Here is a 24,977-nt window from a genome sequence, read left to right on the forward strand (position 1 = left end):
GGCACTTGCCCGAATTGCCCCATATCCAATCCTTTTATGATTGGCTAAACCCCTTACAGGTATCTCCCTCTTACTAGGGCAGTGTCAGGCTGAGGCTAAATGACAGGGTATTAAAGGTAGGTCTTCTGTGAGACTTATGACTGCATTAGCCCGCTGAGCTAAAGCAGAGGTTGGGTGCGTTTAGCAATATCTGCCCTACATAATGCAGAGCATAATGTCACAGACAGAGCCCCAGAATAATCATCAATCTGCTAGTAGACTAATGCACACACTGTACTGCACTGTAAATGAACTACCAAAGGGCATAGGTCAAGAATCCATTTACTCAGACACTCTTTCTCCCTCACACTAGAGGTCTTCACGGGTCCACCCAAACACCCGAGAGTGTCTGGGTCCAAAATGCAAACTTTTCCCTCGGTACAGGTCGGATCCTGTTTGATTGTCATCGGGTCTCGGGTCTATGTAACTACAGCTGATAGACCCGAATGGACCCGACCACAGCTCTGCACAGCCTATAGCATATTTATTTTACACTAACAAGGTGAATTTATTGACTTACAGAAGGCCGAGCCATAAACCCCTACAGTGCCTTCAGGAAGTATTCAAACCCCTTGACCTTTTCCACATTTTGCTGTGTTACAAATTGGGATTAAAATGGATGTCTTTCTTCTTTCTTTTTTTTTTTACAATCTACACAAAATACTCTAATGTCAATGTGGAAGAATTTTAAAAATAAATGTAAGTGTAATGAAAAATAAAATACTAACATATCTTGATTAGATACCTATTCAACCCCAGAGTCAATACCTTTGGCAGCGAATACACCTGTGAGTCTTTTTGGGTAAGTCTCTAAGAGCTAGGCCTCCCGGGTGGCGCAGTGGTCTAGAGCACTGCACCGCAGTGCTATGCTGCGCCACCAGAGTCTGGGTTCGCGCCCGGGCTCTGTCGCAGCCGGCCGCGACCGGGAGGTCCGTGGGGCGACGCACAATTGGCTTAGCGTCGTCCGGGTTAGGGAGGGTTTGGCCGGTAGGGATATCCTTGTCTCATCGCGCTCCAGCGACTCCTGTGGCGGGCCGGGCGCAGTGCGTGCTAACCGAGGGGGCGGGTGCACGGTGTTTCCTCCGACACATTGGTGCGGCTGGCTTCCGGGTTGGAGGCGCGCTGTGTTAAGAAGCAGTGCGGCTAGGTTGGGTTGTGCTTCGGAGGACGCATGACTTTCGACCTTCGTCTCTCCCGAGCCCGTACGGGAGTTGTAGCGATGAGACAAGATAGTAATTACTAGCGATTGGATACCACGAAAATTGGGGAGAAAAGGGGATAAAAATTATTTAAAAAAAAAAAAAAAAAAAAAAAAAAAGTCTCTAAGAGCTGTGCACACCTGGATTGTACAATATTTTCCCATAATAATTTTTAAAAACTCTTTACTAGACAGCCGCTTTCAAGTCTTGCCATCGATTTTCAAGTAGATTTAAGTCAAAACTAACTAGGCCACTCAGGAACATTCAATGTTGTCTTGGTAAGAATCTCCAGTGTATATTTGGCCTTGTGTTTTAGGTTATTGTCCTGCTGAAAAGTGAATTCATCTCCCGGTGTCTGTTGGAATGCAGACTGAACCAGGTTTTCCTCTAGGATTTTCTTTTTATAAAAACTACCTAGTCCTTGCCGATGACGAGCATATCCAAAATATGATACAGCCACCACCCATGCTTGAAAATATGAAGAGTGGTACTCAGTGATGTATATTCAGGACAAAAAGTTAATTTCTTTGCCACATTTTTTGCAGTATTACTTTAGTACCTTATTTGCAAACAGGATGCATGTTTGGAATATTTTCATTCTGTACAGACTTCCTTCTTTTCACTTTGTCATTTAGGTTATTATTGTGGAGTAACTACAATGTTGATCCATCCTCAGTTCTCTCCTATCACAGCCATTAAACTGTAACTGTTTTAAGGTCACCATTGGCCTCATGATGAAATCCCTGAGCGGTTTCCTTCCTCTCCGGCAACTGAGTTAGGAAGGACGCCTGTATCTTTCTAGTGACTGGATGTATTGATACACCATCCAAAGCTAAATTAATACGTTTACCATGCTCAAAGGGATAATCAGTGTCTGCTTTTTATTTATTTATTACCCATCTACTGTACCAATAGGTGCCGTTCTTTGTCAGGCGTTGGAAAATCTCCCTGATCTTTGTGGTTGAATCTGTGTTTGAAATTCACTGCTCGAATGAGGGACCTGTGTGGGGTGGAGATGGGGTAATCATTCAAAAATCATATTAACCCCTATTATTGAACACAGTGTGTGTCCATGCAACGCATTATGCGACTTGTTAAGCACATTTTTACTCCTGAACGCATTTAGGATTGCCATAGGAAAGGGGTTGAATACTTGACTCAAGACATTTCAGTTTAGAATTTTTTCTAAACAAAATTCCACTTTAATATTGTGAGGTATTGTGTATAGATCAGTGGCACAAAATCTAGATTTTATACATTTTAAATTCAGGCTGTAACACAGCAAAATGTTGAAGAAGTCAAGGGGTGTGAATACTTCCTGAAGGCACTGTATTCATTAACGAGAAGAGCAACTTGGCTGATATTATTATTCTTTTTTTAATTTAACCTTTATTTACTAGGCAAGTCAGAGAAGAACAAATTCTTATTTACAATGACGCCCTACACCGGCCAAACCCGGACGACGCTGGGCCAATTGTGTGCCGCCCTATGGGACTCCAAAACACGGCCGGTTGTGATACAACCCGGACCAGTTAGGGTATGGGTCAGGTCTAGGTCTGATTGTTGTCAGGTCCATTTGGGTTCGGGTCTGATTGTCCTCGGGTCCATCCATGTCTGATTGTCCTTTTGGACCCGAGAAGACCTCTACCTCACACACGGCCTAGATTAGGGTCAGTCAGTCAAGCCTGGGGAAAAGGAGAATTACGCTAAACACAGTTTAGTGTTTAACTACATGTACAAGCCCACACAATGAGACACTGGCAATGCTTAATTAACAGTGTGTGTGTGTGTGTGTGTGTGTGTGTGTCTAGGCCAATGTTTATTGAGGGTGCTCTGTTTATTCCTAGCCTTATACAATTGTGAAAAGACCAGCAGTGTAATAGTTCTATAGTCTTTTGTAGCTCAGTTGGTAGAGCATGGCGCTTGTAACGCCAGGGTAGTGGGTTCGATTCCCAGAATCACCCATGAGTAAAAATGTATGAACGCATGACTAAGTTGTTTTGGATAAAAGCATCTGCTGAATGGCATATACACTACATGACCAAAAATATGTGGACATCTGCTTGTCAAACATCTCATTCCAAAATCATGAGCATTAATATGGAGTTGGTTCCCCCTTTGCTGCTATAACAGCCTACATTCTTCTGGGAAGGCGTTCCACTAAAAGTTGGAACACTGCTGCGGGGACTTGCTTCCATTAAGCCACAAGAGCATTAGTGAGGTCGGGCACTGATGTTGGGCGATTAGGCCTGGCTCGCAGTCAGCGTTCCAATTCATCCCAAAGGTGAACGATGGGGTTGAGGTCAGGGCTCTGTGCAAGCCAGTCAAGTTCTTCCACACCGATCTCGACAAACCATTTCTGTATGCACCTCGCTTTGTACACAGGGGCATTGTCATGCTGAAACAGGAACAGGAAAGGGCATTCCCCAAAGTTGAAAGCACAGAATCGTCTAGAATGTCATTCTATGCTGTCACGTTAAGATTTCCCTTCACTGGAACTAAAGGGCCAAGCCCGAACCATGAAAAATAGCCCCAGACCATTATTCCTCCTCCAACAAATTTTTACAGTTGGCACTACGCAGTCAGGCAGGCAGCGTCCTCCAAACACAGATTTGTCCATCGGACTGCCAGATGTTGAAGCATCACTTCCACTGGAAGCGCAGCATCACTCCAGAGAACGCGCTTCCATTGGACTCCAGAGTCCAATGGCAGTGTGCTTTACACTACTCTTGACGACGCTTGGCATTGCACATGGTGATCTTGTGTGCTTGTGTGGGTCTGCTCGGCCATGGAAACCCATTTTCATGAAGCTCCCGACGGTTATAACTAGCAGGGCAGAAATTTTACGAAATGACATGTTGGAAAGGTAGCATCCTACGACAGCCCCGTTGAAAGTCACAGAGCTCTTCAGTAAGGATATTCTACTGCCAATGTTGGTCTATAGAGATTGCATGGCTGTGTGTTCGATTTTATACACCTGTCAGCAATGGGTGTGGCAGAAATAGCCGAATCCACAAATTTGAAGGTGTCTCCACATACATAGTGCATTATAGTAGTTCTACATAGAGTTAAAACAACAAAGCCGGTCTCATCTGTGTCTACATGGCAGTGCATGTAAATCCATACCTACACACACCCATACTCTACTGTTCAATGCATAGAGGCTGTAAATACCAATTCAGGAGAAAAAGAAACAAGCAACTTGAGGCCCAAAATCCTCAGTTTATTCCGGGCATTTTTCTCTCAGCTGGAGCCACCTAGAATCACAGAGGCCTACCATGCACAGCATACATGGGATAGGACTAAATGGATACACTATCAATTAATAGACATGCCTGATCAAATCTCAAATAATGGTGTGTTGCCTTTCAATGGATGCATTTGTAGGAATGGAGGGGGAACGAGCAGAGTAGGGCATGAACCAGCGCATCACAAGATACTTGCACTTTGGTCCCAAGAAACTGGGCCTAGGCAGTTACCAAAATTGACAACATTACCGCATTGAGGTGATCCATTACGCATATGGAGAGGTTTACTGGTGGGTTCTCCAACAAGGCCTACTAATTAAAAAATATGAAGCCATATAATCTAGCCACATCCTAAACACAGATAGTTTATATAACTGCATGCATTTATCTCAAATCACTCAATTCTAACAATAGTTAATTGTGTAGGCCTATAGCTCATTAACTAACAGCCAATACCTTAATTATGCATATAAATCTTGCAACATAGCCTAAATAACCAATCGATTCAGATTGAGAACCATGACCAAAACCGTTATCACGAGATCTTGATTCTAGTTGAGTGGACAGCACTATGATTTACGATCCGATTAACTTTCCTCTAACTCATTCTATCGAGGTAAAACTGTATACATTTTACACGTATTCGTTAAATCGGATGTGTCATGTAGGGTTAATTAACAATCTTGGCACTTCAGTGCCGCGATCACGGCATCAAAGTGTCAAAACACTGCGGTTTCGAGCTTTGAGTTGTGACAGCGACGTTTTTCCACTTGAACAGACTGCGGCGTGAATCACTGCCTGTGTTTTCGGGTCTGCAGTAAGCAGGCTATAGCCTCCCAGTACGATTTGACTGTTCAATTTCATCAAGTCATCATCTGCCCTGCACAAGCTAGCTAGGCCTGTGGCTATATTGAGCATTCTCCCTGCAGGCTACAGCCCCATGTACGATTCCATGTAAATGCGTAGTTGTGTTTCTACGTGCGGGCCTGGAAAGCTAAAGAACTGCGCGAAAATGCATCTGTACTGCGGTTTTTTTCGGGCTGTTAGAGTCTTCTTACCTGCAGATGTTCCTGAAATCGTATCGGCAGTATCTGGGCCATTCTTGAGGCTTTCTATGTTTCAAATGTCCGGAGAAAAGGAAAGGGGAAGGGGACACGAAGAGGAATGAATGTTGTATTGTATTAAAAGTCCCCAAAACGCCCCCAAAAGTAAAATACGATGTGCAATGACAGGGGTCTCGCCGGCTTGCGTTGATATCACCTGAATTCACTGCCTGCTCTCGTTCAGTAGCACCCAAACAACACTCCAGAACCAAAACTCTACGCTTCCGCTAAGTAAAATAGTCCAAAACATAATTACACTAGCTCTGGGAGATAACTCGTTTTATGAAGCTCTAATGTTGGTTACAGTATTATACAAAATAATACACTTGCTACTTATAAGCCCTACAGCTAACCAAGAGGATTTCCCCACAAATACCCTACCAATGCAGAACATTTTTTCGGATGTCCTCAATGTACCCCTCCGCTGCCCCTTCCCCTTCATTTTCCCTATGTCGAAATAAAGGCACGTGACAGGCGCCCACTCCCCTTCCGATTAATGCAAACTCAAGTGCTGAGACGTTGGGAATATGCCTTTACCCCAACCTATGAAAAGTGTCTACTAGTGAGAAAATATGTTGGGATTGTAAAAGAGGAACTTAAATGATGTATTAGTCAAGGTAGGAGTAGGCATTTCGATGCACCTTCAATAACATATGCGCATATGTGTATGCGACCAATACAATTTGATTTGATTTATGCTATGTATGTGCACATACAGGTAACTTCTAAAATAATAGAAACACTTGAGTAAATGAGGTATAGAAAGTATATTGAAGCAGGTGCTTCCACACAGGTGTGGTTCTTGAGTTAATTAAGCAATTAACATCCCATGCCTAGGGTCATGTATAAAACTGCTGGGCATGCCATTATTTTGGCTGCCGTGGCTATTTCCTCATAGGATGACAATGCTCCCATGTGCAGGACACGAATGGTTTGATGAGCATGAAAACAATGTAAACTATATGCCATGGCCGTCTCAGTCACCAGTTCTCAACCCAATTTAACACTTATGGAAGATTCTGAAGAAACCCCTGAGAGCGTTTTCCACCAACATCAACAATTTCTCGTGGAAGAATGGTGTCACATCCCTCCAATAGAGTTCCAGACACTTGTAGAATTCATGCCAAGGTGCATTGAAGCTGTTCTGGCTTGTGGTGACCCAACGCCTTATTGACACTTTATGTTGGTGTTTCCTTTATTTTGGCAGTTACCTGTAGTTTAGAACACCTACTCATTCAAGGGTTTTTCTTAATTTTACTATTTTCAACATCGTATAATAATAGTGAAGACATCAAAAATATTAAATAACACATATGGAATCATGTATTAACCAAAAAAGTGTTAAACTAATCAAAATATATTTTATATTTGAGATTCTTCAAATAGCCACCCTTTGCCTTGATGGCAGCTTTGCACACTCTTGGCATTCTCTCAACCAGCTTCATGAGGTAGTCACCTGGAATGCATTTCAGGTGTGCCTTCTTGAAAGTTAATTTGTGGAATTAGTGAATCCTTGCATTTATGGAGATCTAAACTAACAACTTAAACTTTGAGGGAAATAAATGCCATTCACGCTGTGGTGTTGCAAATACAACAAAATGATAAAACACAAACAGGATTTCAAAACATTTCAGACTATATTATTATATAAATAGAAACTTACAGATGGCCCACTTACACAGTATTCAGTCACAACACAGGTGTAGACACAAAATTGAATTGCCCATCACTCACTGAAACAAGCACTGCATAAAGAGTCAGAGCAAGAATCGGGTATTGAATATACCTTTTCATAGACTACTCACTACTCTATTCAGGTGCAAGCATTTTAAAATTAATCTAATTTAAATCAAAAATAGGTTAATAAAGTCAAACAGACGTAATTACAGCATACTTAAAACACACAAACACATACAGTACACAGATATACGGTAATATGTACACTTCTAGCCATTTTCATCACAAAACAAAAACGAGGGTTTGTAATGGATATGTTGTGGTGAGGAACATGACTATTGAAGGTAGTATTTCCAAGTTATCAAATGTATTTAGTTATTAATGGTAGCATTTAATGTACTTTATGAATGGGCTGGTGTAGGTGAGATACACATTTCTGTGGGTTATGAAAAGATTTTGTTTTATTGTCACATACAGCGAAGTGAAATGTACAGGTGCAGTGAAATGTGTTTTTTTTACAGGGTCAGCAATAGTAGCACGGCGGCCCTGGAGCAAATGAGGTGCCTTGCTCAAGGGCACATTGACAGAATTTTCACCTTATCGACTCAGGTATTCAAATCAGCGACCTTTCAGTTACTGGCCCAACGCTCTAACCGCTAGGCTACCTGCCACCTTATAGTAGTGTAGTGTAGTTTGTCAGTCTGGGTGGGTGATATATATTGTGTGGGGGTTATGGATAATGTAGTTTATGGATGGGCTGGATGGGTGAGATACGTGGTGTGCTTGGCCTGACTCTTGCTATCGATCAGCAGCAGTTGGTTATTCTTGTGGTGAGAGATGATCTCCTGGAGACTACTGAAAAACTATGAGAGAGAGATGGAGGGAGGGACGCGGGAGGGAGTAGCGAGGGAGGGAGTAGCGAGGGAAAGAGAGAGAGAGAGGAAGGGAGAGAGAGAGAGTTACTACAGTATAGTTATTGCAGAGGTTACAGTACAGTACTAAGTTGCATTCCTTCGTCTCTTTTCCACACATCCTCCTTTCCTCCCACATCCTCCCTCTATCCCACCTGACCTCTTCATTCTTTTCCCCCCACATTCTCCCTTTGCAAATAATTTTTGCAAATCCTCCTTTCCTCCTGTGGCCTCTTGTCTTTTCCCCTCTCCTATCCCTCTCTTCTCCTCCTCCTCACATTTTCATTTCCCCCCTCTCTCTCTCTCTCTCTCTCTCTCTCTCTGTGTCCCCCATCTCACACTCTCGTCCTCATCCTCCCATTCTCTTTCACCGATTCATTATTTTACCCCTTGTTTAGCACTCTCCCTCTCTTCCCCCCCGCCTCTTCACCTCCTCGTTCTTCTTGCCCTCCTTTCCGAGGGCGTAGCCGCGCGTCTCCTCCAGAAAGCGGATGGGGATGTTATAGACCTTCTGTCTGTATAGGACAGCCAGTGTGTAGGGCTGACGGGCGTTCTGGGCTGAACTGCGACGTATAAGGAATGCCCCGTCCTACAAGAGGGAGAGAGGGGGGAGGAATAGGCAGCGGGAGGGGAGGGGAGCGGAGCGAATGAGGGAGGGAGGAGAGAATGGATATCAGTATCAAAATCCACAGGGTCTTTGAATGAGCACAGATTAATCAGACTCAGTGATGGTGTGTGTATGTGTCAGCTGTAACCCGAGGCTACACACACACGCACACACACGCACACACACAGTCAAATAAAGGGGAGTTACGACCGAGATTACTCTCACATCGCTACTTGTCTATTTCAGCGTGAAATGAAACAGGTCGGCTGTGTTAGTAAAGACAAAGGGCCAGAGACAGATACACTCATATAATCAGCAGCATTATAACACATAATCACAAAACATCAGCAGCACCTGAGCAACATATAGAGAGGAGGGGAGAGAACCACAGAGGACCAAGTGGACAGGCTAATAGATCAATGAAGTATTGATTCACTGTTGAGGAATACTGGCTAACTAACTATAACTAATCATATTGATTCAGGAATCACATTGGTCAGGTCCTTCAGAGCTGGGGATTCTTTACCATTTTTTTTTTGTCATTTTCAGTTTTTATTTTATATGGTACTTCAAGAACTGTGTGTGTGTGTGTGTGTGTGTATTTGCGTGCATTTGTGTGTGTGTGCTCATCTCCAGTGTGTGTGTGTATCCCACCTTGTTGATCTGCAGTAAGAGGTCCTCAGCAGTCTTTCTATTGCAGTTTCCAGCGAACCACTCTTTCTCCTGTAACACACCACAGTTCTCTATGATGCCCTCCCCTGCCTGCCACCACAGTTATATCCAAGTATACCCCATACTTCAGGTATATCACCATTTAACTAAGGTTTGCAGCAACATTTGTAGCACTTTAACACTGTATTATGCATGGTTACATGAGAGGTACGGTATGAGAGGGAAAGACACATACCTCCTTTCCTGCCTGCATGGTTGTCTTCATAACAGAGGGAGAAACTTTGGCATAGAGAGAAATAATGAGTTGTTGACCAACGTGTAGAGTGCTCTACAGCAGGGTTTCCCAAATTTGGTCTCAGGTCTCAAATTTGGTCCCCCCCCCCCCCCCCCCCCTGGGTGCATGGTTTGGGTTTTGCCCTAGCACTCCACAGCTGGGGGCGGGGGAGCAGGACCGAGTTTAGGAAACCCTGCTCTACAGTCTATTCAAAATAAAGCATGTAGTTGCAATCAAGGCCACAAGTATGCTGGACAGCACTACTGATAGTAGCCACAGTGACCCTAGATGAAGGGGTTAAACAAGTTATAATTATGTTATAATTCACGTTATAATGGAAATGGCTTCCAATTCACATAGGTAATGAAAAATGAACAATATGCACCTCCAACATGTTCATATTATGTGGACAGAAAAACAACACAAATGTAAAGAAATGAAGGATGTCCTTCCCTCTGATTAGCAAACCACAGTTGGAGCATTTCAGAGTTCCACACATCCTTTATTTCCATTTCTATGGCTGTCTATCCTTCAGCTGTGACCCAAAACTGGTCCTGTTCCCAGCATGCTCTTACCTGCTGCGGTAGTGTCTATAATGGGCGGGGGAGGGGGGCTGCAACACAGATAACAGGTCCAATGTTAGCCAACATGCTTACTATAATAGATGAGCAATATAGGCCTGTGGCTACAACAATATTGAATACGCAAGAACAGTAGGCCTTCATACTTCAAAGACTTGTTAGCTATGTTATCACAGATCAAATCAAACTTTATTTGTCACATGCACCGAATACAACAAGTGTAGAACTTAAGGTGAAATGGTTACTTACAAGCCCTTAACCAACAGTGCAGTTCAAGAAGAGTTAAGAAAATATTTACCAAATAAACTGAAGGGAAAAATAATAAAAAGTAACACAATAACATAACAATAACGAGGCTATATACAGGGGGTACCGGTACCGAGTCAGTGTGTGGGTGTACAGGTTAGTTGAGGTAATTTGTACATGTAGGAAGGGGTGAAGTGACTATGCATAGATAATGAACAGCGAGTAGCAGCAGTGTACAAAACAAATGGGGGGGGGGTTCAATGTAAATAGTCCGGTGGCCATTTGATTAATTGTTCAGCAGTCTTACGGCTTGGGGGTAGAAGCTGTTACGGAGCCTTTTGGTCAAAGACTTGGTGCTCCGGTACCGCTTCCCATGCGGTAGCAGAGAAAATAGTCTATGACTTGGGTGACCTGAGTCTCTGATAATTTTATATGCTTTCCTCTGACACCGCCTATTATATAGGTCCTGGATGGCAGCAAACTTGGCCCCTGTGATGTACTGGGCCGTACGCACTACCCTCTGTAGCGCCTTACCGTCAGATGCCGAGCAGTTGCCATACCAGGCGGTGATGCAACCGGTCAGGATGCTCTCGATGGTTCAGCTAAATAACTTTTTGAGGATTTGGGGACCCATGCCAAATCTTTTCAGTCTCCTGAGGGGGAAAAGGTTTTGTCGTGCCCTCTTTACGACTGTCTTGGTGTGTTTGGACCATGATAGTTCGTTGGTGATGTGAACACCAAGGAACTTGAAACTCTCGACCCGCTCCACTACAGCCCCGTTGATGTTAATGGGGGCCTGTTCGGCCCGCCTTTTCCTGTAGCCCAAAATCAGCTCCTTTGTCTTGAGGGAGTGGTTGTTGACCTGGCACCACACTGCCAGTTCTCTGACTTCCTCCCTATAGGCTGTCTCATCGTTGTCTGTGATCAGGCCTACCACTGTTGTGTCGTCAGCAAACTTAATGATGGTGTTGGAGTCGTGTTTGGCAAACAGTCGTGGGAGAACAGGGAGTACAGGAGGGGACTAAGTACACACCCCTGAGGGGCCCCAGTGTTGAGGATCACCGTGGCAGGCGTGTTGTTGCCTACCCTTACCACCTGGGGGCGGCCCGTCAGGAAGTCCAGAATCCAGTTGCAGCGGGAGGTGTTTAGTCCCAGGGTCCTTAGCTTAGTGATGAGCTTCGTGGGCACTATGGTGTTGAATGCTGAGTTGTAGTCAATGAACAGCATTCTCACATAGGTGTTATTTTTGTCCAGGTGAGAAAGGGCAGTGTGGAGTGTGATTAAGATTGCATCATCTGTGGATCTGTTGAGGCGGTATGCAAATTGGAGTGGGTCTAGGGTATCCGGGAGGATGTTGTTGATGTGAGCCATTCAAAGCACTTCATGGCTACCGACGTGAGTGCTACGGGGCGTTAATCATTTAGGCAGGTTACCTTCGCTACCTTTGGCACATGGACTATGGTGGTCTGCTTGAAACATGTAAACTCAGCAAAAAAAGAAACATCCTCTCACTGTCAACTGCGTTTCTTTTCAGCAAACTTAACATGTGTAAATATTTGTATGAACATAACAAGATTCAACAACTGAGACATAAACTGAACAAGTTCCACAGACATGTGACTAACAGAAATTGAATAATGTGTCTCTGAACAAAGGGGGGGTCAAAATCAAAAGTAACAGTCAGTATCTGTTGTGGCCACCAGCTGCATTAAGTACTGCAGTGCATCTCCTCCTCATGGACTGCACCAGCTTTGCCAGTTCTTGCTGTGAGATGTTACCCCACTCTTCCACCAAGGCACCTGCAAGTTCCCATACATTTCTGGGGGGGAATGGCCCTAGCCCTCACCCTCCGATCCAACAGGTCCCAGACATGCTCAATGGGATTGAGATCTGGGCTCTTCGCTGGCCATGGCAGAACACTGACATTCCTGTCTTGCAGGAAATTATGCACAGAATGAGCAGTATGGCTAGTGGCATTGTCATGCTGGAGGGTCATGTCAGGATGAGCCTGCAGGAAGGGTACCACATGAGGGAGGAGGATGTCTTCCCTGTAACACACAGCGTTGAGATTGCCTGCAATGACAACAAGCTCAGTCCGATGATGCTGTGACACACCGCCCCAGACCATGACGGACCCTCCACCTCCAAATCGATCCTGCTCCAGAGTACAGGCCTCGGCGTAACGCTCATTCCTTCAATGATAAACGCAAATCCGACCATCACCCCTGGTGAAACAAAACCGCGACTCGTAAGTGAAGAGCACTCTTTGCCAGTCCTGACTGGTCCAGAGACGGTGGGTTTGTGCCCATAGGCAACGTAGTTGCCGGTGATGTCTGGTGAGGACCTGCCTTACAACAGGCCTACAAGCCCTCAGTCCAGCTTCTCTCAGCCTATTGCGGACAGTCTGAGCACTGATGGAGGGCTTGTGCATTCCTGGTGTAACTCGGGCAGTTGTTGTTGCCATCATGTACCTGTCCCACAGGTGTGATGTTCAGATGTACCGATCCTGTGCAGGCGTTGTTACACGTGGTCTGCCACTGCGAGGACGATCAGCTGTCCATCCTGTCTCCCTGTAGCGCTGTCTTAGGCGTCTCACAGTACGGACATTGCCATTTATTGCCCTGGCCACATCTGCAGTCCTCATGCCTCCTTGCAGCATGCCTAAGGCACGTTCACGCAGATGAGCAGGGACCCTGGGCATCTTTCTTTTGGTGTTTTTCAGAGTCAGTAGAAAGGCTTCTTTAGTGTCCTAAATTATCATAACTGTGACCTTAATTACTGTTAGTGTCTTAACAACCGTTCCACAGGTGCATGTTCATTAATGGTTTATGGTTCATTGAACAAGCATGGGCAACAGTGTTTAAACCCTTTACAATGAAGATCTGTGAAGTTATTTGGATTTTTACGAGTTATCTATGAAAGACAGGGTCCTGAAAAAGGGATGTTTCTTTTTTTGCTGAGTTTAGGTATTATAGACTCGGTCAGGGAGAGATTGAAAATGTCAGTGAAGACACTTGCCAGTTGGTTCGTGCAAGCTTTGAGTACACGTCCTGGTAATCCGTCTGGCCTCGCGGCTTTGTGAATGTTGACCTGTTTAAAGGTCTTGCTCACATCGGCTACCGAGAGCGTTATCACACAGTCATCCAGAACAGCTGGTGCTCTCGTGCATGCTTCAGTGTTGCTTGCATTTAGCTCGTCTGGTGTGCTCGTGTCACTGGGCAGCTCGCGTCTGGGTCTCCCTTTGTAGTCCGTAATAGTTTTCAAGCCCTGCCACATCCGACGAGTGTCAGAGCCGGTGTAGTAGGATTCAATCTTAATCCTGTATTGCCTGTTTAATTGTTTGATGGTTCATCTGAGGGCATAGCTTATAAGCATCCGGATTAGTGTTCCGCTCATTGAAAGCGGCAGCTCTAGCCTTTAGCTCGCTGCGGATGTTGCCTGCAATCCATGGCTTCTGGTTGGGATATGTACGTACGGTCACAGTGGGGACGAAGTCGTCGATGCACTTATTGATGAAGCTGATGACTGAGGAGGTATACTCCTCAATGTCATTGGATGAATCCCGGAACATATTCCAGTCTGTGCTAGCAAAACAGTCCTGTACCGTAGCATCCGCATCGTCTGACCACTTCCATACTGAGCAGGTCACTGGTACTTCCTGCTTTAGTTTTTGCTTGTCAGCAGGAATCAGGAGGATAGAATTATGGTCAGATTTGTCAAATGGAGGGCGGGGGAGAGCTTTGTATGCATCTCTGTGTGTGGAGTAAAGGTGGTCTAGAGTTTTTTCCCCCTCTGGTTGCACATATGACATGCTGGTAAACAAATTGTGAAATTGATTTAAGTTTGCCTGCATTAAAGTCCCCAGCTAATAGGAGTGCTGCTTTTGGATGAGCATTTTCTTGTTTGCTTATGGCCTTATAGAGTTGGTTGAGTTGCTGTCTTAGTGCCAGCATCGGTCTGTGGTGGCAAATAGACGGCTTCGAATAATAAAGATGAGAACTCTCTTGGTAGATAGTCTGGTCTACAGCTTATCATAAGGTACTCGAGTACTCGAGCAATACCTCAAGACTTTTTAAATATTAATAATGAGTTAATATTAATATCCATCACGCACCAACTGTTATTGACAAAAAGACACACACCCTCACCCCTCGTCTTACATGACAAAGCTTCTTCTCTGTTCTGCCGGTGCATGGAAAATCCCGCCAGCTCTATATTATCCGTGTCGTCGTTCAGCCACGACTCGTTCAGCCACGAAACATAAGATATTCCCGTTTTTCATGTCCCGTTGGTAGGATAGTCGTAATCGTAGGTCATCAATTTGATTTTCCAATGATTGCATGTTAGCCAGTAGAACGGATGGCAGTGGGAGTTTTACTTGCTAGCCTACGGATTCTCAGAAGGCAGCCTGACCTGCGCCCCCTTTTTCCTTCGTCTTTACTTCACGCAAATGACGGGGATTTGGGCCTGTTCCCGGGAAAGCAGTATATCCTTCTCGTCGGACTCGTTAAAGGAAAAAGCTTCTTCCAGTTCGAGGTGAATAATCGCTGTGCTGATGTCCATAAGAGACGGTAGCAGCAACATTATGTACAAAATAAGTTACAGACAATACAAAAAAACTAACAAAATAGCACAGTTGGTTAGGAGCATGTAACACGTCAGTCATCTTCTTCGGCGCCATCTTAACACTTCAAACATAAGATCCTCTTCATAGACCTCAACAGAATGGAAATCGTTATCAGGCAATACTAAGTGGTATCCATGTGTTTGACTGTTGCTGCTTGTACAGGACTGAAAGTTCATAAAGCATGAACCTGCTTAACATGGTTAACACATATAAAACATGTATGTTTTTGCAGCGTATAGCGTGGTCTCATCCAGTGTGTACATGCATAGTGCTGAGAGTGGCTGTGTTCCCAAGCCTCACCTGGGTTTGGGTTCCTTTAGGGATGCGGGGAGGGGGGGTTTGATGCCTAGGGTGGGTGGGGGCAGCTTGCCAGGGAACGTGGAGCGTTTCACATCAGGCGGAGGAGCTGGGGAGGGTCACAGAAACACAGCAATGGACCAGGTTCTGCATTTTCACTTCATGGTTGTGTTCCAAATGGCACTCAGTTCCCTCTGGTCAAAAGTAGTGCATGTAGGGAATAGGCCATTTGGGATGCAGACATTATCATCATGATCCATCTATTTTTAGTCAGACAGAATGTAGTTTCACTTACCTGTCTTTGCCTCACTGACCAGTAGAGAACTCTGGAATACAGGAAAGTGTGAAACTCATTCAAATGTGGACACAGATAAGGCCTACACTCCTGCACTAAAAAACATGTTCAGTGGAGAATCTCTGAAATAGGCAAATTCTGTGTTAGAAACCGGCCAGTGGTGTGATGTGTTAAATCATGTGCCCGTGGTGTGTTAAATAATGTGCGAGAATGGATGGAGAAATGGAGAAAATGGAGAAACTCACCGACTTGGCTCTGGGCACTGGAGGTTTTCTACAGAGACAGACAGACAGACAGACACAATGGGATTGAGCTGATATCGCATGTCAAACAATAAAACTCAAAAACAATAACATGGCTTCTCTCATGACATAGAATGGCACTGGTTTCAGGGATGGTGTCAAGGCCAGTTTAACGTAGTCAATTCAGGAGGTGAATTGAAATTCAGTTATTGCATTTGCATAACTATGAAAAGAATGGAAGTGGTGATATACACCTAAATTACACCAAGATGAGTTTGTGCATTTTTCATCTCATGTCTTGACAGGTGTACTCACATGGGCATGGGGGGAGGGGCAATTGCTGTCTTGGGTAGGAGGGGCATCCTCATGGGCCCGCGAGGAGCAGGGGGGCAAGCTGGAGAAACAGGAGTACTTATTTTTGACAGTGCCAAGGATTTTTTTCTCTCAAAATAAGCTAAATACGTTTTTTCTTTAATCATTTGGAATTCATGTCCTGTCTCTTTATCTCATGTAAAATATATTCTCTAGTCAAAACCTCAGTATAAATGCATTGACACTGAGGCTGTATTAGTGGGTCTACAGGAGTAACTGACCTGCTGTGGGCTCCAGATACAGGTCATCACTGTCTGCCTGAAACAGAGACACAACACGCATATTAATCACCTCTCTCTGGCCGAATTAGAAATTGTCCAGAAACCAGACATCTCATGGCCCTATGAAACTATGAATATACTGATTGGCCATCAAGAATGTGTTAAAAGGGTACAGCGATAAAAAGGCTAAGGTTTGGGGGTTGGAGGTAGGGGTGAGGCTCTGTCTGTTAACGATGTGTTGGGCTCACCTGTCCTTCATTAGGATCCAGGTAGACATCTGCAATGCATAACAGAGAAAACAGAGGCTGATGCTGTTGCAGTATCACACATCCCTCTAGTGGTGACTTGATGTAATAGCACACCAATGTCCTTTCAGGGTTCCAGGGTATGATTATTGGTCGAGATCCTGCACGACTACATTGCAGATGCATGCCAGATCTTACAACAACTGGATAGGTATTTAACATATCAGCTATGCACAGTCGATGACTTGGAATGCAACCATTGGTTGATGTAATGCACTGCTTGCACCTAAATTACTAGTCGGGCAGGAACTAGACCTGTAACTGTAGCGTTTACCTTCCTCTGCAGGGGGAGGGGTGGGAGCAGGGGCAGGGCGGGAAGGAGGAGGGGCAGACTTCTTAGGAGTAGACCTTTTCCCTGGCTTCTCCTTCCTGTCTACCTCAGGAGCTAGAGAGAGAGAGAGGGAAGCTTGACCATTCAAACTTAACTTACTGGTTTGTTAATTCTCCTGTACAATACATGCCTCAAGAATTACATGACCTTTTACACCTTTTCATCAATCAACATTCACATCTATGTATAGGGCACAATTCATATCCAGATTTAAAATACACAATCATCATTTAGGAGAAACTCCCACTCATCCAGGATATTTATTCGAAACGGTGCCTGAGGAAGGCCCGCAGCATCATCAAGGACCCCACACACCCCAGCCTCGGGCTGTTCACTCCCTTACCGTCGAGCAGACGTTATCGGACCATGAGGTCAGATACCGACAGGCTCAGAGACAGTTTCTATCTACAAGCCATCAGCCTGCTGAACACTTGAACTGGACTGACCACCTGCTCTGATTCTCTGCACATTAGCACACATGCACTCACTCACACACCCACACAGACATCCACACATCCACACACATATTCATGCTACACACACATCACAACTGCTGCTACCAGACTCAGGTCTGTTCAACGCTGGTCCGAACAATCGGATTCCACGCTTCAAGATTGCTTTGATCACGTGGACTGGGATATGTTCCGCATAGCGTCGGACAATAACATTGATGAATACGCTGATTCGGTGAGCAAGTTTATTAGCAAGTGCATACATTGCTTTTAATCAGGGCAAGGTGACCGGAAACATGACTGAATACAAACAGTGTAGCTATTCCCTCCTCAAGGCAATCAAACAAGCTAAGCGTCAGTATAGAGACAAAGTAGAGTTGCAATTCAACGGCTCAGACACGAGAGGTATGTGGCAGGGTCTACAGTCAATCATGGACTACAAAAGTAAAACCAGCCCCGCCGCGGACCACGATGTCTTGCTCCCAGACAAACTAAACAACTTCTTTGCTCGCTTTGAGGACAACACAGTGCCACTGACACGGCCCGCTACCAAAACCTGCGGGCTCTCCTTCACTGCAGCCAACGTGAGTAAAACATTTAAACGTGTTAACCCTCGCAAGGCTGCCGGCACAGACGGCATCCCCAGCCGCGTCCTCAGAGCAAGAAGAGTACAGAGAGGAGGATAGAGCGAGGAGGATAGAGATAGAGAGAGGGGAGGATAGAGAGAAGAGGACAGAGAGGAGGATAGAGATAGAGAGAGGATGTTAGACAGGGGAGGATAGAGAGAGGGGAGGATAGAGAGAAGAGGATAGAGAAAGGAGGATAGAGAGAGGAGGACAGAGAGAGGAGGATAGAGAGAAGAGGACAGAGAGAGGACAGAGAAAGGAGGATAGAGAGAAGATGATAGAGAGAAGATGATAGAGAAAGGAGGATAGAGAGAGGAGGATAGAGAAATGAGGATAGATAGAAGAGGACAGAGAGAGGAGAACAGAGGACAGAGAAAGGAGGATAGAGAGAGGAGAACAGAGAGGGGAGGATAGAGAGAAGAAGATAGAGAGAGGAGGATAGAGAGAAGAAGATAGAGAAGAGGATAGAGAGGAGGATAGAGAGAGGAGGATAGAGAGAAGATGATAGAGAGAAGAAGATAGAGAGGAGGATAGAGAGAAGAGGATAGAGAGGAGGATAGAGAGAAGAGGATAGAGAGAGGAGGACAGAGAGAGGAGGATAGAGAGAAGAGGATAGAGAGAAGAGGACAGAGAGAGGACAGAGAAAGGAGGATAGAGAGAAGATGATAGAGAAAGGAGGATAGAGAGAGGAGGATAGAGAAATGAGGATAGATAGAAGAGGACAGAGAGAGGAGAACAGAGGACAGAGAAAGGAGGATAGAGAGAGGAGAACAGAGAGGGGAGGATAGAGAGAAGAAGATAGAGAGGAGGATAGAGAGAGGAGAATAGAGAGAAGATGATAGAGAGAAGAAGATAGAGAAGAGGATAGAGAGGAGGATAGAGAGAGGAGGATAGAGAGAAGATGATAGAGAGAAGAAGATAGAGAGGAGGATAGAGAGAGGAGGATAGAGAGAAGATGATAGAGAGAAGAAGATAGAGAGGAGGATAGAGAGAGGAGGATAGAGAGAATATGATAGAGAGAAGAAGATAGAGAGGAGGATAGAGAGAAGAGGATAGAGAGGAGGATAGAGAGAAGAGGATAGAGAGAGGAGGATAGAGAGGGGAGGATGGAGAGACAGGGATAGAGAGAGGTGTCTCACGTTTCTTGGTGTTGGGGTCAATGTAGAACTCCTCAGGGTCAGGCTGATGGTGAGGCTGCTGTTTCTATAGAGGGAAAAGACAACATTAAATAACACTAAAGGTATGTAGACACACAGAGACAGGCTAGTAAGAGGTAGGCATGGGCATTGATACTCTGATAGTTTACCGATGCTTTGCCCATGGGCGCCATCTTGGCTGGCCTTGGGGGCGGAGCTGCCTGCCTTTTGGGAAGAACACGATTGGACCTCTCTGAAGAGCTATCTGTGGAACACAAAAACAGCAACAAAAAACAACCTCAAAACAATACATACAAATTATAACTTGAGATCCACGCACCAAACTCCCATTGGCATCAATGCATACTTTCCATGAAAGTCAGATTTGAGCAAATCTCAAATGAGAATGATAGTCTACAGTGGTGGTGTTACCCAAATAGACGTTCTCCTCCACATGTCTGGGAGGAACCTTCATGGCCGGTCGCTCACAGGGGGGAGCCTCATATGTGTTCCCATCCTCATCGTCCTGTGATACACACAAGAAGACCACACAGGACCTCTCACAACAAAGTATCCATTGGCGTGTCAGTCTGGGTCCGTGTGTATGCGTGTGTCTTTCTACTTACAAACTCGTCTTCTGGCCAGCCACCATACCCCGCACTGTTCTCTGAAACAAATAAATAGAGACCGAGAGAAAGTAGAGAAGGGGGATGGAGAAAGAGAGCAGAAGAAGCACATTACATTACAACTTCCATAAAGAGGAACCCTATTGCAACGAGCATAATAAGGGGGATTTCCTGAAGGCTCACCTATTCTTTTGGGTGGAGCTGGAGGCCCACTGTGTCTGTAATGAAAAAGAGAAATGTTACTTGCGTGTGGTGTCATGTCAGTGGCTTACATTTCTGGTCAGAGGAAGGCATATAAGACTGACGAACAAAACGTTTATCTACACTGTAGGCTACTTACAGGTTCTTGAATTTTCCAAAGAAACTCTGAAAAAGGAAACAGAATTGACTGTGAAGTGAGTAGCACACACACGAACGCAGTCACGATGCAATCTCAACACTGTCGTTTTCATACCGGTTGTGTGACATCATACGATAAACGGTGCCGTTATACTGTATGTCTGGCCCATCCCAGATATTTACATGTAATTAACTCTCCCATCAGACTCGCTATCAGAGCTATTACACAGGCTGTGTCAATGACTGCTTTATCTATCGGAGGTCACTAAGCTAGACAAAAGAGCTTTAATCCAAAGCCAAGACCTCAGGTCAGAATAAATTAGAATGAAACTACTTTGAAGATGACAAACTATCACAAAGTACCACAGGGGAATATTGGGAATTTAAATGTCCAACAATCTAAAAGACGTCTTTCTTTTATACTAGGTGAAAGAAACTATTTACACAAATGATTACACAAATGACAAATGATCTCGTGAAGCCACATCAATGTGTGTATCTGGGAGAGGAGGATAATTGAGGCTGTAATGTGTGGCACACTGTCCCCGTGATGAAACAGATTACTTAAACCAGGAAGTGTACTTGGCTGGTGTTTTCACAGCATGGCAGGTCAGAGAGGAGAGGAAGGACTGATGTAAATTATCCCAGAAGTAGAGAGGGGGAGGGAAAGGGGAAAGTGAGACGGGGAGAGTGGATATGGGAGAGAGGATGGGGGGGATGAGACGGGGAGAGTGGAGGGGGGGGGGAAGGCAAGAGAAGAACAGTTTGAGTTGATTCATCTGGTTAATGTTTAAATATCCTGTGTGTCAACATTGGTAATGAACAAAGCCAGCCCACATGGTCTTTGCTAAAGTCTCTTTTTAGCAAACAAATCAATTTTCTGTTCTACTGCATCCCATTACTTAAACAGTGTCATTATCAATCAATGAATCTATCAGTCAACTATCAACTAATCTATCAGTCAATCTATCAACTAATCATTCAATGAACATTTTATAGACTGCAGGGATCCTCTGGCATTATGGTTAGCAAGCTGTAGGTCTGTTTAATTAGTTGAAAGGAAGATGTCATGAGTCATAACTGATATCTATGCCTCAGGTCGACACTACTTTGAATATAATTTCCCCCATTGTTACAGTCCTAGGCGCCGTCTTTAACATATTCATGTTCTGACACGTCTTAAATCATTGGCATGTCCTGTTTAGTGTTGTTAATTGAATAACTCATGTCTTTCCTACCTTTGAAGTAGTTTGTATATAGACCAAGAAAGACCGCAACATGTTGATTACGAAATATATAAAAGTACAGCAAATACAGCAAGTAAGCTGAGGATTCCTTACTTTGTTATTGTTTGTGTCCCAGGCAGCAGAGTTTAAATCTGTCACGCATGTTCATTATCCAATTAACAGTATCTGCGTAAACTCTTTCAAATAGCAATCTCTTGTTTTTCACCCAGTCTGAAAATCCCAGTTTAATTTTAGAGAAGGGAGCAGGCAATGTGTTCAATAATGAGCTCGGCTTGACAACATCTATGATATGAAAACGATACATTTATGATTGTGTTCTGAGCTAGCCCTTTAAGCAAGGGAGAGTGATAGTGACCACAGAAAATGACATTGTTATGGACCGTGGGAGACCATAAACCACCAGTAGAAAAGGGAAATGGCCGTGTGACTATGAATCGTATCTGATGCAAACAGTGACAGAGCACAGTGCAGTTGCACTGGCTAATGCTAAGCTGCTCACAGGTGTGCTGGCTTCTGGTTCTGCCTAGTAAAGTGCAATGGTACAGCCATACATGTATTGGGTAACTATTTTCTAGAGGTTTATCTTACAGTGTATTTCACATCATGGCACCTTACTATTGTACAAGCAAAACTCTTAGCTACCATGGACTTCAATACTACTAGGCCAGATAGCCTCCCAGTATGTGATCGTCGCTACTACGACCTCTTCCAAGAGGTCTGCACCTTTCTGGCACAGATCAGGTGGTTGTGGCTCCCTCTGGCCACATCCCAATATCTCATCATCTTCCCGAAGTGTGCACTTCTTCACTTACCTTCACTGATTTAAAAGATAATGACTGATATAAGAAATATGGTGGAAACTCTCTCTCTAGCCCAATCCTATACTTTAACATTTGTGTGAAGTAGTGAACGAGATATTATTGGCACATACCCCTGAAAACACCAATGGATCTCAAGCCCTGCATCAGCTGTTCCCTTTCAATCACTACAGGTATCATTATTTAATAATGGACATGTTGCAGTGAAAACCTTTCATTTAGGGAATGATTTTAATGACTGGTAAACATTCTAATCTTCGGCATTACACAGCTGTGAGTGTTGACGTTGGGAGCTTGTGTAGGCAGAGCAATTGAACGCAATAACGGGGAGCAGGTGACACCGTTTACTTGATCAACAACAAAGCCACTGTACGAAAAGTGAAAGTCCACACTGTATAACACTGTAAAAGTGTATGACTCATCATTATAACAATCCTCACAGTTCTCCATTCCGTAATGAAGGTAGCCTACTACTGTATTTCTACGTTTCTGAACAATTTGTTGCAATGTTATATGCAAATTGGGCTATGTGTAATTTCCTTTTATCGCCGCAAAGTGAGAGGTCTGTACAAAGTTTAAATGTTCTAAACTTTATATGTTCTATTCTTGTCTGATTATTTTCAGAAGGTAATAAATTGAAACTGTACGTTACCATTGTCATAATTTTGGAGTCTCTCTTCTCAACTCATGAGGAAATTCCTTTGTTGCTGGCCTCAGATGCAAATACACATTAGAGTAAGAGCGGGACAAGGAACACTGAACTATGAACAGTTAGGCTAGCAGCTACAACAGTCCTGATGCGCCTCTCTCTCTCTCTCTCTCTCTCTCTCTCTGATCATTTGCATTCCACTCCGTCACTCTGACTGCTAAGTGCCACCTGGTTTACAGCCTAGCCTGCTTGTTGCCTGGCTGTCGCCAAAAAAACTAAATAAATGTTAAAGTTACATTTTTCCCCAGCATAATGTTGAATCAGTAAAGTTTTATGGTCCTATATGCAGTATAAGGAAGAGCGCACTTTAACTTCTGAGACCAGGCTAAGTCCAGTGGAGACCCGTCATTCAGGGCAGGTGGGGTAGAGCCCCACCTGTTTTGAACCCCGCATTTGATGGCCATTTTTATTTTTAATAGATGTTATTTTGGCATTAATACGTGTCACATATTAGTTTGCAAACAATGTATAAAAATATATATATAATTTAGTTAATAAAGCCGTATACAAACATGGTCTCTTTTTTGTTTTCTTGAGTAAGATAACTCCAAAATGCAGGTGATTCAGTGGTGGCGGGGCAAGCCAGCAGAAAATATGGAGCATTGCGCCATAATTTGCTCAGCGTTCTGTCACTCATGGGGACACTACGTCAAGGCCAAGTCTAAGGGTAGAGCTACAAAATTCTAGCCACTTGGGTACTGCCATAGAGATACATTAGAAGTGCCCATCCAAGAAGGCTCAAGGTCATTGGCCACAGATAAAATTATGTCAAATCATGTTATATGTACAGTAGCTTTGATTGGACCGATCATGTCAACATCTTACTTTCAAAATCTTAGCTAGCAGTCATCATCATGAATCAAGTCAACAATCTACTGGCAAATCCCTTTTAATCCTTGTGATATCAAATCAAATCAAATGTTATTTGTCACATGCGCCGAATACAACAGGTGTAGACCTTACAGTGAAATGCTTACTTACAACCCCTTAATAACCAACAATGCAGTTTTAAGACAATACACCCCAAAAAACGAAGAGATAAGAATAACAAATAATTAAAGAGCAGCAGTAAATAACAATAGCGGGGCTATATACAGGGTGTACCGGTACAGAGTCAATGTGCGGGGGCAGCGGTGTCGAGGTAATTTAAGTAATATGTACATGTAGGTAGAGTTATTAAAAATAATAACAGAGAGTAGCAGCAGCGTGGAAGAGGGTGGGGCGGGGGGGGGGGGGGCAATGCAAATAGTCTGGGTAGACATCTGATTAGCTGTTCAGTAGTCTTATGGCTTGGGGTAGAAGCTGTTTAGAAGCCTCTTGGACCTAGACTATGCGCTCCGGTACCGCTTGCCATGCGGTAGCAGAGAGAACAGTCTATGACTAGGGTGGCTGAAGTCTTTGACAATTTTTAGGGCCTTCCTCTGACACCTCCTGGTATAGAGGTCCTGGTGATGTGCTGGGCCGTACGCACTACCCTCTGTAGTGCCTTGCGATCGGGGGCCGAGCAGTTGCCATACCAGGTAGTGATGCAACCCATCAGGATGCTCTCGATGGTGCAGCTGTGAAGCCTTTTGAGGATCTGAGGACCCATGCCAAATCTTTTCAGTCTCCTTAGGGGAATAGGTTTTGTCATGACTTTCTTGGTGTGCTTGGACCTTGTTAGTTTGTTGGTGATGTGGATTTCATGGCAACAGACGTGAGTGCTACAGGTCGGTAGTCATTTAGGCAGGTTACCTTAGTGTTCTTGGGCACAGGGACTATGGTGGTCTGCTTGTAA

General features: G+C 44.3%; 2 protein-coding genes across 4 annotated transcripts in view; both read right to left on the bottom strand.

Moving 5' to 3' along the window:
• Window positions 1-5,985, bottom strand: part of LOC139576638 (clathrin heavy chain 1-like) — a 39,770-nt gene extending 33,785 nt beyond the window's left edge. Inside the window, exon 1 of one of the 2 annotated variants that reach the window (XM_071402935.1) lies at window positions 5,545-5,985. In XM_071402935.1, coding sequence (XP_071259036.1) covers window positions 5,545-5,586 — 42 coding nt within the window. In that variant the 5' untranslated portion in view covers window positions 5,587-5,985. The remainder of the gene's footprint in view (window positions 1-5,544) is intronic. The other variant, XM_071402936.1, reaches the window with a different exon arrangement.
• Window positions 5,986-7,202: 1,217 nt separating this feature from the next.
• On the bottom strand, window positions 7,203-23,290 carry LOC139576614 (B-cell linker protein-like). 2 transcript variants are annotated; one of them, XM_071402901.1, is made up of 19 exons: window positions 23,144-23,290; window positions 20,428-20,453; window positions 20,271-20,305; window positions 20,088-20,128; window positions 19,894-19,987; window positions 19,632-19,726; window positions 19,465-19,528; window positions 17,191-17,301; window positions 16,860-16,888; window positions 16,612-16,648; window positions 16,334-16,412; window positions 16,022-16,049; window positions 15,777-15,807; window positions 15,485-15,590; window positions 10,306-10,343; window positions 9,692-9,735; window positions 9,439-9,507; window positions 8,608-8,766; window positions 7,203-8,129 (listed from the first exon to the last, which is right to left on the bottom strand). In XM_071402901.1, the coding sequence occupies exons 1-19, from the start codon at window positions 23,150-23,152 to the stop codon at window positions 8,013-8,015; spliced, it is 1,212 nt and encodes a 403-aa protein (XP_071259002.1). In that variant the 5' UTR covers window positions 23,153-23,290; the 3' UTR covers window positions 7,203-8,012. The 2 variants fall into 2 exon arrangements, with proteins under 2 accessions (XP_071259002.1, XP_071259003.1); XM_071402902.1 differs by having other exon boundaries at window positions 8,565-8,766.
• Window positions 23,291-24,977: the final 1,687 nt, after the last annotated feature.

This window comes from Salvelinus alpinus, chromosome 5 (assembly GCF_045679555.1).
Source record: "Salvelinus alpinus chromosome 5, SLU_Salpinus.1, whole genome shotgun sequence".
Classification (NCBI taxonomy): domain Eukaryota; kingdom Metazoa; phylum Chordata; class Actinopteri; order Salmoniformes; family Salmonidae; genus Salvelinus; species Salvelinus alpinus.